This window comes from Canis lupus, chromosome 4 (genome assembly GCF_003254725.2).
Source record: "Canis lupus dingo isolate Sandy chromosome 4, ASM325472v2, whole genome shotgun sequence".
Lineage (NCBI taxonomy): Eukaryota > Metazoa > Chordata > Mammalia > Carnivora > Canidae > Canis > Canis lupus.
In genome coordinates, this window is record NC_064246.1 from 20,851,341 (window position 1) to 20,865,071 (window position 13,731).

A 13,731-nucleotide genomic window follows, 5' to 3' on the forward strand; every position below is an offset into this window, starting at 1 on the left:
ATATTTCTGGAGGTGAATCATGGTATTTGTGGCCCTTGCGTAGGTAGAGACATCCATGAAACATAAGCTAGTGAGGGAAGAGCCTGTAGGCTTGGTGACAGAGGAGAGAGGCTGGCGAGGCTTTTGTCAGGGTTGTACAGTGTGGTGTTTGCCTGGGGGCCATCCTGGGGGTGGAGAATCTGGGCAAGACCCCTTGCCTCAGGTGCCAGGGCTGTCCCTCCACAGCTTCTGCCAGCGAGCAGCTTCAGCCACAGGGATCATTGCACCCACCTTGTTGGTGGTCATTGTTCATTCATTCACCTGCTTAGCAAGGAGTGACTCAGACATACTCTGTGGCTCCGTTGTACCTCAGCATATCGCAGGGAGACAGAGTACATAGATGCAGCCTCGTGTCTTTTCTACATGGATAGGCAGACCATGCACACACAGCGACCTGTGAACAAACTCCTCATAACAGGAATCCTGAGAGTTAACATTACGGAGGGTCCATCAGGTGCCAGGCTCTGCTCTCATGCACGCTTCCCAGCTAACACGTTATCTTCAGACACACCCGTGAGTGAAGTGCTCATGATTCCCACTTTACAGAGGAGGACACTGAGGCTGGCAGGGGTTAGGAACCTATCCAAGACCACCCAGCCAGGGAGCAGCAGAGCCCAGTTTAGCTCTGGGCACTTTGGTTCCAGTGCTATGCTTGACACCAGTCTGCTTTCTGCAGGATGGTAACGTTGGTAGACACAGCACCCTGTGTACTTCTGGGCAGCTTCCCTGTACCTCTTTGTCAGTAGGGTGAGCCCCCTGTCCCAGGCACAGCTTCTTGCCCCTGGAGCCCTTTCATCTGTATCATTTGTGTAATCACGTCATGTGAGAGCTAGGAGGGGCTTGAGAGCTCAGTAGGTCAAGTCCCTTATTCCCCAGATGGAGAACCAGACCTCCCAAGGTCACAGGGCTTATTAATGGCAGGGCAGAGCTAGGACCGGAATCCCAGGCACTCCCATCACCCATTCCTCCCTCTTTCCCCGCATTAAAGACCTCTGAGACACTACTGTCCCCTTGTCTCCATCAGGACTGCTGTGGCCAGTCCAGATGCTCTGGTATCTGGCATTGGGACACCAAATGTGGCCCGGCCTAGGAAACTAGTGGACCACAGACTAATTGCTCATGGTGGGGAGGCCTATGCCCACTCTTCAAGGCTGCCTGGAATCTTGAAGATTGTCCATATCTAGACTAGCTGCCTATTCCACAAATGAGCAAAATGACCCTCAGGAATTTGCAGAGCTTCCCACAAGGAAATGGGCAGAGGTGTGAGGACAGGACTGGTCTCCTGATTTCCACCCCAACATTCTTTCTACAGCATACTCTCAGAGGCTTTTGGGGGGTTAGGGTTGACGGGAAGAAAACAGTGTCCAGGAGTTTCTGGAATTGGTACAAGCACTCACCCTGCTGTGCATCTAACGGGCCGGGTGGCTTTCACCAGGAGCTGGGGCAGCCATATGTGGGCAAACGCCCCATCCCTGTGGCATTCCCAGAGGCCTATGGGGCCCAAGCATCAGCTCGTCCCAACCCTGCTGCATGTGTGGCAACTTTCTCCATTCAGACAGAAACAGTTAAGTGTAACAACTATTTTTTTTTTTTTTAGTATCTTAAAAAAAAAAGCAACATGTAAAGCTGTTTATACAAATAACACAAAGATGTAAAGCAAAAAAGTAAAATTCCTACCCTTCCCCATTCCCCAGTGAGTGACCACTGGCTGCCTATCCTTTTTGATGTTTCTTTTCTAATAAAGAAATAGAAATGGGTCATATTGTATAAATAGTGGAGTTGCTGCTTATAGATGGGGTTTAAACTCCAAGTTTGGGGAAGAGGCATAAATCATATTTAGTCAGTATTATCCTTAAGTCTCTAGGACCTGGCTTTAAGTTCAGTAGCCAAGAATTTCATTGGTATTTTGCTTCTCTTCCCCATTTGGCTCTGATTTCCTTTCCCTGGGGCCGTGGAAGCTGGGATCTAGATTGCCAGTGGGGAGGGGTGATCAGGTAATGATGAGATTTCTCTTTGTCTCTTTTTAAGAGAAAAGTGCAGTTGACATCCAGTTAGATTTGCGTGCCCTGTGACACTCCTCTCCTGGCCAGACACTTACTGCATTCTAGTGTGAGCTGTGGGGTTTTTTCCATGGCAGCCCCCAGAGAAGTCCCTCATACAGATGGATGAGTAGGAGATGGGACAGGGTCTGTGGTTACCTGGTGCAATCTGGAGCAAGCTGCTTGTCCTCTCTGGGCCTCTGCATTGTCCCTGGCCCTTGAGGAGCCCCCCGCCCCGCCTACCCAGTGACCTGGGGCTCCTACAGTGCTCGTCCATCCCCCATCTGCTCTCCTTTACAGGGCATCCTGATCACCTGGACAAAGAAATTTAAAGCAAGTGGAGTGGAGGGGATGGATGTGGTGAAGCTGCTTAACAAAGCCATCAAGAAGCGCGGGGTAACTTCTCTCTCTAGGGGCCGCCTGTCTGGGTCACATGGAGGTGGAGGTTGTGGGGAGAAGGCTGGGGTCTGAAACAGATGGGGCCCTTCCTGGGGACAGTGCTGCATGGCCTGGGCCATCACATGGGGTGTCTGGAAGACCTGGACGGATGAACAGAGAGGGTCCACAGACCAGGAGGTCAGGGTGGTTTGAAGCAGGGCTGTGTGAGGTGCTCCCCCCACCGGCCAAGCCCTCGGGCAGGGGCCGCCTCCTCTGACAGGCGCAGCCCGCACGGCTGGATCACAGGGATGGAGTGCGTGCTTTCCAGAGGGCCGTGGCTCTGGGTGGGAAATCCACTCTGAAAAGCATCTTAAGCCAGGTAATGAAGGTGACCGTGCAGTTTCCATAATGTCATCACCGCGCCCTAATCAGGCGGATGTGAGTGCCAGCAGTGATGAGAGCAGCACAGCCCACTGGAGCCGCGCTGGCTGTGCTCTCTCGCAGGCGGGTGACCTGTGCTCTCATGTGAGAGTGGACGGTGACACCCCTTCCGTGTCCCCAGGACTACGACGCCAACATAGTGGCTGTGGTGAATGACACAGTGGGGACCATGATGACCTGTGGCTATGATGACCAGCAGTGTGAGGTCGGCCTCATCATTGGTAATGTCACCCCTTTCTCATGTCCGCCCCTCAGCCAGTGTTTCCAGAAAGCATGGGCAGCCTCCTCTCAGGGTTTTGTGTGGTCATGGCTTCTGATCTGGTTTCTCTCTCCAAGGCACTGGCACTAATGCATGCTACATGGAGGAACTGAGGCACATTGACCTGGTGGAAGGCGATGAGGGGAGGATGTGTATCAACACGGAGTGGGGGGCCTTCGGGGACGACGGGTCCCTGGAAGACATCCGCACCGAGTTCGACCGGGAGATAGACCGGGGCTCTCTCAACCCTGGGAAGCAGCTGTGAGTCCCACCTTTTCTGACTGGTCGTGGGCCTGACTTTGGGGATATAAGTGAAAGCTGTAGGGTTCAGATGAAAGGGGCAGAAAGGCAAGTGACCACAAAGTGAGAAACCCATCAGATTTGCGTGATCCATCCCTCCTTTGGATAGATACGCAGCCATGGTGTCTGCAGCTTTAAATTTTTTTAAAGATTATTTATGTATTTATTTGACGCAGAAAGAGAGAGCTAGAGAGAGCGAGGATGCATGCACAAGCAGGGGGAGCAGCAGAGGGAGAGGGAGAAGCAGACTCCCCACTGAGCAGGGAGCCTGACCTGAGGTGAATGCAGACACTTAACTGACCGAGCCACCCAGGCGCCCTGCATCTACAGCTTTAAAAGCATGTTTTAAATGATTTTCTTGTCGAATTACGCTATAATTGTGTCCTTGTGAAAAATTTTGAAGATGAAGAGCACAGAAGCATTAATACACAGCTAAGGCTTAAAAACACTTGTGCGCGCTGTAGTCACTGGTGTTGCCGCTCAGGGCGAGCGAGGCCACGCAGGAAACGTGGCATCTCCTAAGCAGGTAGAGTGAGTGTCCTGAGGGCTCTGTGCTAGGCTCTGAGGACACAGACTAGCCCCTTCCTGTCCAGCCCTTGAGAGCTAGTTGGGGAGCTGTGTCCCATAGGTACATGCCCATCATACAGAGGAGCGGGGGCAAACCATTTGAGTCCTTTGGAAGCCAGGGAATGGAGACCCTTCTTCCATGCCGTGTATACTGGATGGATGAGAGTTGATAAAGAGCATCAGACTTGTTGGGCAGGTTAGTTTTGGCCGTGGAGAGCTCCTGGGTCCGGAGGTATGAGTGACATTATTCAGGGCAGTGTGGGCATCTCTTGATTTGAGTGACTTAGTTCCTGAAGTGTGTGCTCCTATTTCTCTGTGATGCCAGCGTGCTGCTAGCTCCTTCTGATCGCCATCCCAACAGCCTTTTCCTGGGGTTGGATGCTGTCAGTGTGCTGAGAGATGTCCATTGACCCTGTTGGCTTACTAGTCCTTACTTTGTGCCAGAGAGAAAAGGGAGTTCCTTTGTCATTTTGAAACCCATCACCCACAGATCTCCATACCCCAGGCTGGATGATTGGGTTTTCCACCCAAGTTAATGGAATCGCATCAATGGCCAGCCTCCCTCCACTGGGAATGGTGGTGATGGATAACTGGGTTTTTCATTAAGAGAATGCCAGAGTTGAACATCCACTTTGCTTCCTGAGACTGGGGTACCGACTTGTGATAAGGGTGCCAGTTCCAAAGCTCTGACAGCCAAAGGTTTTTTTTTTCTCCTCCCAATCCATTTACCTAATCCCTTCTGACATGAAACTATTCACTGTACCTACTTGTATGGTTCACTGGAGAGCTGTGGATGTGCTTGGTAATTACAATTACTGTCTCAGGTACCTCTGGGAATATTCTATAAAATGTGCATATTCATCATATTGCACCCCTAAAATCCTCACATTTCCACATTCCCAAGCATTTGTGGCCCTAGAGGTGTCAGATAAGAGATGATGTACCTGGAATTACTGTCAATCACTTAATCAGGAGGTGCCCCTCCCCCAGAGCAGGGCAGTTACCTGGGGTAACTGAGCAGATGTGACCCAGGCACTTGTCTGTATCCTATCCTTAACCCCAGTGTGAATATCTGCTGCGGCTTGGGTGAAAACCTGGATTTTTCTGCCATCCATTTTGAAGTATTTCTGAATTTTTTAAGGGGCCAAACTGTATTCCCAGGCTGAACTGTGAATTAGGCTTGCCGATGCTTTGCAATAAATATTTCTGGAATGGTGGCTGGATGGATGCATGGATAGATATGAATGGATGGATGGATAGTGGATGGGGACGAGGAGGTGGATAGATGGATGGTGATGGCTAGATGAAGGATGGGGGGGATGAGTGGATGGATGACTGGTAGATATGGGAGGTGGTGACTGGATGGCTGGGAAATGGGTGGGTAAATAAATAGGTGAATGGGTGAAAGAGTGAGGGGTGGGGTGAAGTCCATCTTCTCCAGTATGTTTCCCTGTGTACTGATTACCAGAGGTCAGGTCTTGTTAAGAACAATGCTGAAGATGTGACAAATCCTTGGGTTGCATCACACATGCCTAGAAATTGGCTATTGGCCAGAGTTTTTTATGCCAAAGTGGATTTTTGCTATTCTCCTAGGCTCCTTGCTGAAGTTTTTGGGGATTCCCTATGTCTTCTGTGCAATGACAAATTCTTCAAAGCCATTTTGTCCTTGTTTGTGGTGTGGGTATGTGAGCTCCATTTGACTGGTGGGGAAATTAACGCACTGGGATAGGACAAGCTGACCCAAGACTCTTTGTTGAGCTTTGATCTGGTTTAGGTTTAGGTTTTTCTGCCCCATTTGAAAGTTTGAGTTTTTAGAGTAAGCTTCTAGAATGTCTCAGAGTCCTCTCTGATCATTTATGGACATTTATCAAGAATTGTCTGGAGGATTGGTTTTACATCCCTGATTACATATCAGAATTACATAAAGGCCTTTTATTTTTTATTTATTTATGATAGTCACACAGAGAGAGAGAGAGAGGCAGAGACACAGGCAGAGGGAGAAACAGGCTCCATGCACCGGGAGCCCGACGTGCGATTCGATCCCGGGTCTCCAGGATCATGCCCTGGGCCAAAGGCAGGTGCTAAACCGCTGCGCCACCCAGGGATCCCAACATAAAGGCCTTTTAAAAACAGACTGCAGCTGAGGCATCCCTCACCCTACCCATGTCCTTCCCAATTCTGACTCAATTGACCTGGGCTGGGACCTGTCCTCAGGAGCCTAAGAGCTCCCCAGGTGATTACAGTGTGTGGGATTTGTGCAAAGGTCCTCGGTACCCAAAAGGGCTCTAGACCACTACACACCCACTCATTCATTTTGTCTGAAGTTTACATTCACCGAGTTCTGACTATATGCAGTTGCCAGGAAGGGTATGAGCATGCTAGCTCGGTGGTTCCTGCCTTCATTGGTGGTTGCTGCTTTCAGGACAGCAGGGGACAGCTCTGAGTATTCAGCAACCCCAACCTTGCCCCAGAGTTAGAAGTTCTCTCTCTAAAAGGGATCAGGTATTCAACATCCTCTCTACTATCCTTCTACTCTAGGCCTTTGAAATTCTGGCCACATACCTGTCTCCTGCTATAGATTTTGGCCCAGCCTTCTTTCATTTTTCATTCTCTTTCTCCTCCCGTCCTGCTCCTTGGACTTCTTGATCTTCTTTTTTCTGTGTCATGTCTAGAATTTTGAATCCCATTGCCCCGTGTGATTCCTTATCACATCCTTCAAAATGCAAGGAGACACTTGCCCCACAAAACTAAAGCGGCAGTGATTATGACAGCAGGACGGTTTGACCTGGAGAATTCTTTGGCCTGCACGGTAGTTGAAGTCAGCCCCCAAACACCTGTTCTTACCGTTGCTTTTCCCACGGTACAGAACCTCTCCACACTGCTAATCCTGGTTAGCGTGGCCTCAGACCTCTCCCGGCAATCTGGCCCTGGACTGCCCTTTGGAGTACGCCCTGGGCTGTCCTTTGGAGCACACCCTGGCTGCCAAGGGAACTCCTGATTGGCATGCAGGTCCTTGCTCTCCTGTCTGAACATGACCCCCACCCCACCCTTCCCAGCCTGTCCCCAGGCCCCATGGGTCTCAGCTCTGCCCGTGCCCACCAGCAGGCAGGAAGGCTGCAGCACCACGGTGTTGCCGGCTAGTCTGTGGTTGGAGGCATCTGACTGCTGACAGGCAGATCACCACTTGCTTGGTTCACTTGAGCAGAGGGAAGCATGTTGGTGGAGAAGGAGCCCTGCTGTGTCCGAGAGCCTTTGGCTTGAGCTCAGCGAGATGCATCAGAGATGCTTTTTCCTCATCCTGCTGCTCTGACAGGGGCCCTAGGGAAAGGGGATGTCAGGATCTGTGTATGTAAAAGACGTCCTTATAGAAAAGGGAGATCATTCTGAGTGTCTCCAGAGGGCAAAGTGAGAAGCAGTGGGTAGAGGGTGCCAGGAGGTTGATTTTAGCTCATCCTAAGAGGAAGAACCTTTTCTGTTACACCGCCCAGTGGGGGCAGGCCGCCTAAGGAGAAAGTGAGCTGATGAAGGTAGCCAGGGACAGGGTCGGGGATGGGGCTAGGTGGCCACTAGCATGATAGCTGTAGGTCACGTTTAATGACAACTACCCGTGAGAGAGAACAGCACAGTGCTTACAGCATACATAGCCTCTGGTGCTTATGTGGGTTCAAAATGTGGATTTGCTACCTATTAGCTGTGTGACCATGGGCAAGTTATAGAACCTCTCTGAGCCTCAGTTTTCTCACCTGTGAAATGGGGATAATGATGCTGTCTGTCTACCTCATAGGGTTATAGTGAGAATGAATGTTAGTACAAGTGAAGTGCTTAGTAAAGTGTGAGATGCATAGCAAGGGCCATATACTTACGGCTAGCAGACACCGAAGCACTTCACCCATGGTGGCCTGTATATCCTCTGTACAGTAACCTTACCAGAGGCCCTGCCATCTACCCCGTTATCCAGGTGAGGAAACCAGGAAGTAGCATGGTAAACAGCAGAGCCAGGATTGAGCCCAGGCCATCTGGCTCCTACTGCTTTGAGATTTCGGCTCAGGGCTGGGCAGAGGCTATTCCCACAGGTATTGGGGTGGTGGCTGAGTGACTGGGACTCAGACAGGCCCTCTCCTGCCAGGGATCCTCCACATGGCTGTGGCTGGGGCAGTCCTGTCTGGTCCTGTCAGGAGCGGTAACAATGAGAACCGTCTTCCTCTGTGCCCATGTGGGGGGAGGGGGTCCAGGAGGCAGGGAGGGCCAGGTGCTCAGGTCCCAGCAGCATCCCTGCCTCCTGGGCATGGCTCTGAATGGAACAGATTGTTTTGCTGTGTCACAGCTAGCTCTGGATGTGCCAGCTGGGCTCCCTCAGAGGAGAGGCAGGGCACCTGGATGTGGACCTGCCTACCACTTCGACGTGTCCTGCTTGGTGCTTCCTCCTGGCCCCTGCTCAGCCAGGATATGGGGCCTGTATCTGGCTCATATGTGGCCCAGAGCCCACACCTCCCAGGGAAGCAAGAGAGAGGATTCACTGTGATTGGCCTGTGGCTACATGTGGCTGGGGGTCACAGGATAAGTTAATCAGAGCCCTCCCCTGGGGTTTAGGGTGAGATCAGTAGGAGAGGAGTGGGTTCCCCAAAGTAAATTGTTGGTCCTTTTGGCCAGAGAAAGAGAACACAGATGCCAGGAAGGTGGATAGTGACAGGGGTCCCATGGGGAATAGCTGTATTTCAGTCCCTCATCTACTCAGGCTTCCTGCCTGGAAGGCATTTACCCTTTCTGAGCTGGGAAATGGAGAGAATGCATCCTAGCCACCTCCTCTCACAGGGCTCGGGGACCTCCTTGCTGGAGTGATGGCCATGAGAGCCCTTTAAAAAGCACAGTGTAACGTCTTGTAAGAAATTATGATATTCGGGATGCCTGGGTGGTTCAGTGGTTGAGCGTCTGCCTTCGGCTCAGGTGTAATCCTGGGGTCCCGGGATCGAGTCCCACATCAGGCTTCCCACAGAGATTCTGCTTCTCCCTCTGTCTATGTCTCTGTCTCTCTCTGTGTGTCTCTCATGAATAAATACATTTTTAAAAATCTAAAAAAAAAAAAAAACAGAAAAGAAATGATCATATTGTGCATTTTTGTCTGGGGAACCTCCTTGTCATCCCAGACTCACCTCCAGGCAGCCTTCCCTGCCTGCCCTGTGCCCCATGGTGCTTCCATCCTTTCCCCACCCTGGTGTTGGATGTGGGGTCTGGAGTTGCTGTCTCGTCAACATTTAGCGACACAGGGGTGTGGTTTGGCCTGCCAGTGAGACCATAAGCTTGGGCAGATGAGGCGGTGCTTCTCTCTTGTGTCTGCCTGTCTGTTGTGTCCCTCACGAGCTTTCCCAGGGGTACACATGTAGGAAGGACCTGACAAGTGCCATGTGCTTTGCTCCTGCAGGTTTGAGAAGATGGTCAGTGGCATGTACCTAGGGGAGCTGGTTCGACTGATACTGGTCAAGATGGCCAAGGAGAGCCTGTTATTTGAAGGGCGGATCACACCGGAGCTGCTCACCAGGGGAAAGTTGAAGACCAGTGATGTGTCAGCCATTGAGAAGTAGGTGCTAGCCCCTAGGGCTTTCTCTCTTCCTTCATACCACCCCCTACCCCTGTCGCCCACACATGCAGGGGAGATCAGAGTCCAGGGAGCAGATGCTTCTAGTGGTGAACGAGGAGCTCACTGAGCCTGGGCCTGGCCTTGGAAGTCCCTGGGGACACCTTCTCCAGACTGTGTTCCCGGGAACCCTGGTGACCTCAAGATAACTAGGTGTTCCCTGAAGAAAGGGTTCTGTGGCTAATAGGATTAGGAAATATTGCATATTTAGCCTCCATTTAGAGATTTATAGTATTCATTAGCTTATTAAAGAAAACCCAGTTTACTTTGGTTAACTTATAATTTGCCAAACTTTTCTCTCTCTTTTTTTTTCTTTGAGAGAGCACACAAAGGCAGTACGTGTGTACGCTGGGGGTTGGGGGGATGAGGCAGAGAATCATAAGCAGGCTCCATGCCCAATGTGGAGCCTGACTCAAGGCTTGAACTCACGGCCCTGAGCAGAAATCAAGAGTTGGACGCTTAACTGAGCCACCCAGGCACCCCAATTTCCCAAACTTCTTTTTGTGCCTGAAATGCCCTCTCCCCATTCTCTCACCTGTTAACAGCCAGATGTGTTCCCTGGCACAAGTCTGAGAAACATTGGTTAACAGCTGAGACAGGGTAGATGGGCAGCGGAGGATAGAGTGCAGCCAGCAACTGCTACCTTTCAGCCTCCCCGAGAAGCCCAGACTTCTTTGCCTCAGCTGTTACTTGTGGGCCAACACCCCAAAAGGGAAGAAGGCAAACTTGATCCCATGGCAGTTTGAGTAGTCTGAAGGACTCCTGTCTTGTGGCTGGCCTCTGTGTGCCACCAGGCTCTGTTTCTGGTTCAGAGACCTGTAGCCCTGTGAGAGGCCACCTGCTGAAAGATAGGGCTAGCTTGATGCTGGAGATGTCCTTTCACCTCTGCACGGAGCCGTCCTTCCCACTGCCCTGCTGTGTGGAGACTTGCGTCGAGCCAGTGGCTTCCTAGCTCTGGTTCCTGGCAGAAGATGCACACCTGCTGGCTGCAGTTAGAGAAGGAGGCTGTGGAAATTGGAAGGGGTTTATGTAAGACTTCCTCCTCAGTCACATCCCTGTCCTGGGCATCTACCCTAGGATCACTCTCCTTCAGCAGCTATTGGGACAGGGTGCCGCAACACTGAGTTTCCGGCCATCTCTCTTCTCAAGCCTCCCGGCTAGCTTCTGGGAGGGGAGGGGACACAAGGCTCATGGCGCGTCTTCAAAGTCATTGACAGAGTCAGGAAATGCCTGACTTTCTTTTGGCCTGCTTCTGGTGTCAGCAATTTGGTTACCAAGAAACAAAAGCCCAGGTGAACTAGCTCAAGAAACACGTACATTGTCATAAAGGCCGTCTCAACCAAACCTGAGCATCCTACCAGGACAGACATTCAAAGCATTCTCTTTAAAATCAGCAGTAAGACAGTATCACCTATTTCTATTTAGCATGGTCTTAAGTCTTAGGCAGTGTTTGAAAAGACAAAAAAATTTTTTTAAATAGTAAAAAAGAAAAAAGAAAAGAAAGAGAAATTAAAGACAAAAGAATAAAAAAGAGGAAGTAAAATTATCATTATTTGCAGATGTTAATTGTCTGTATGGGACACCAAAAATATCTAGACAAGTGACTAGAATAACAAGAGGTTAGGGAGTTGTCTGGAGATAAGATACCAAAGCCAACTGTATTTCTATATATTGGCAATAATTAAAATAAAAAATAAAATATTTTTTAAATAAGCCTTTTATTTTAGAATACTTTTAGACTTACAGAAAAATTACAAAGATGGTACAGAGTGTTCCCATGTGTTGCTGACTCAGTTTTCCCCAATGTAACATCTCACGTTACTATGTTACAGGAAAGTGAAAAAAAAAAAGAATATCTATAGATGTGTGTGTGTGTATGTATGTGTATATATATATATATATGAATATATAATGGTAACAAAATCATAATACCTCAGAATGAATCTAACAGAAGATACATAAAACAGGTATGCATAAAATTAAAATCTGACTGGAAAACCTCAAGGAAAGGGTATATAAGCATCTCGGGGCAACTCACAAATCTCAGGAGCAGGGGACCAGAGCACTGAGCTCTGGGGTTGAGGCAGCTAAGTCTCTCCTCCACTTGTCTCCATGTTCCTGATGTGTCATAACCCAGCCCAGTACCGTTTTTTTTTTCTCTTATTACCTGGGATTTCTTATGGAGGAGACTCCTCCTTGTGTTCTCAGAACACACTTCTTGTCTTAATCCCATACCATACACACATGGTGAATGATGGAGTTCACCTTTCCAGGACTTTCAGAACTCAATGCTTTGCGTAGCCCAATGTGATCCTTAACTCACAATTATTGGCCTGTAACCTCACAGGAATAAGGAAGGCCTCCACAATGCCAAAGAAATCCTGACCCGCCTGGGAGTGGAGCCATCTGATGATGACTGTATTTCAGTCCAGCACGTGTGTACCATTGTCTCATTTCGCTCCGCGAACCTGGTGGCTGCAACGCTGGGCGCCATCTTGAACCGCCTTCGAGATAACAAGGGCACACCCAGGCTGCGGACCACGGTTGGTGTCGACGGGTCTCTTTACAAGACGCACCCACAGTGAGTCTGCCCTTTGCTATCATTGGCACTCAGTGCCCATCTGGGCTCAGGACCTTCTCCAAAGGTCAGACTTTTGCACCCGGTGAACGTCTTTGGTATACAAGACAATACGAGGTTCTGGGCAGAGAGGTCAGAGTTGCCCACTTGAGAAGTATCTGGCCCTCAGCCAGTTCTCCTGGTGTTGCTTCTGTACTGTCACTTTTCCTTATTTCATAAGTCTTATTAGAGACCTCTGTAGCTGCCAGGAACACTGGATGGGATGTGTCTGTATCTTAAAATCTCTTACTTATTCCTATTTCATCAGTGACCTCCATTCTCACTACAGCTTGGGTCATAGGTACAATGCCCACATTCTTATTTTAGAAGCTTCTGTAAAAGGCCCCTCAACCCTCAGACATGCCTTTTTTAAACAGGCGACTTGTTGATGCTTTGTATCCGAGAGCCAGAAGGAGGTACAAATTGTAAGTGGTCCCTACGGGTGATGAGGGGCTCATCACCATGCTGCCTTCTTGTGTATTGAACAGCTTAGCTGCAAAAGCCATTTGTGGTACCAAGAATATGGTGGGTACATTTTTAAAAGGCTAAAGATGAAAATCTGAATCTTTATATACTAACTTTTAACAATAGCTGCCTATGACATGATTTTTTGCACAGGACCTCAGATATTTGACCATTGTATCTACGAAGTACATGTGAAGTGGCCCTGTGGTACCTTCACACCCAGTTCTAGTAACAGTTAAATGAATGTTGACTTACATGGAAATCATCCTGTTACTGAGAAGATAGGGTGTGAGCTCGTTACACGTTCTTTTTTTTTTTTTTTTTTTTTTTTTTTTTTTTTTTTTTTCGTTACACGTTCTTATCTGTTAGGTTCCTAATTTTATTTCTTTGTATTTTTAAAGTATTTGTAAAATTTTTCATAATGAAACTAGCTATCTTTTTTGGAGGGTGGACGGTTTCTTGGCAGATGTTTGGATAAGAAAGGGATTTGCAACGTGACATTAAAAAAAAAATTTTTTTAATTGCAGTAAAATACACACTATAGAATTTACTATCCTGACCATTTCTGAGTGTATGGTACTAAGTATATTCACACAGTTTTGCAACCATCACCACTAGCCACCACCAGAGCTCTTCATCTATGATTATCACATGCAAAAAAAAAATAAGTAACTTTGATCAAATGTGTTTTATTTCAGAAGTAACATGTATTTGGTATAGAAACTTTAGATAGTTCAAAAACTTACAAAGAGAATAGAAGTTATTTTTTAATTCTATCCCTTGGCATTGATCACTGTTAATATTTTGGGGCTTTGGTTTCCCTGTTTCCTTTGGCAGGCAACCTTTCATACTTATGACAGACCGTAAACTTTGAGGAGGTTCAGTGTTCTCACTGAGTCCTAAAGCCCTCTTCTAAAGGACATAAAGAATGTCCAGACCCTTGGGGGCAGAGGGAAAGACAAGTGAAAAAAAACAAAAACAAAAAAAAACAAGA

The 13,731-nt window shown here is 48.7% G+C and overlaps 1 protein-coding gene across 5 annotated transcripts in view; it reads left to right on the plus strand.

Annotated features, from left to right (window-relative positions):
- Window positions 1-13,731, plus strand: part of HK1 (hexokinase 1) — a 119,898-nt gene that overhangs the window by 89,100 nt on the left and 17,067 nt on the right. For all 5 annotated transcript variants that reach the window (XM_025435319.3, XM_025435321.3, XM_025435320.3 and 2 more), the window contains 5 exons: window positions 2,379-2,474; window positions 3,019-3,118; window positions 3,234-3,417; window positions 9,443-9,598; window positions 12,003-12,236. In XM_025435319.3, coding sequence (XP_025291104.1) covers window positions 2,379-2,474; window positions 3,019-3,118; window positions 3,234-3,417; window positions 9,443-9,598; window positions 12,003-12,236 — 770 coding nt within the window. The remainder of the gene's footprint in view (window positions 1-2,378; window positions 2,475-3,018; window positions 3,119-3,233; window positions 3,418-9,442; window positions 9,599-12,002; window positions 12,237-13,731) is intronic.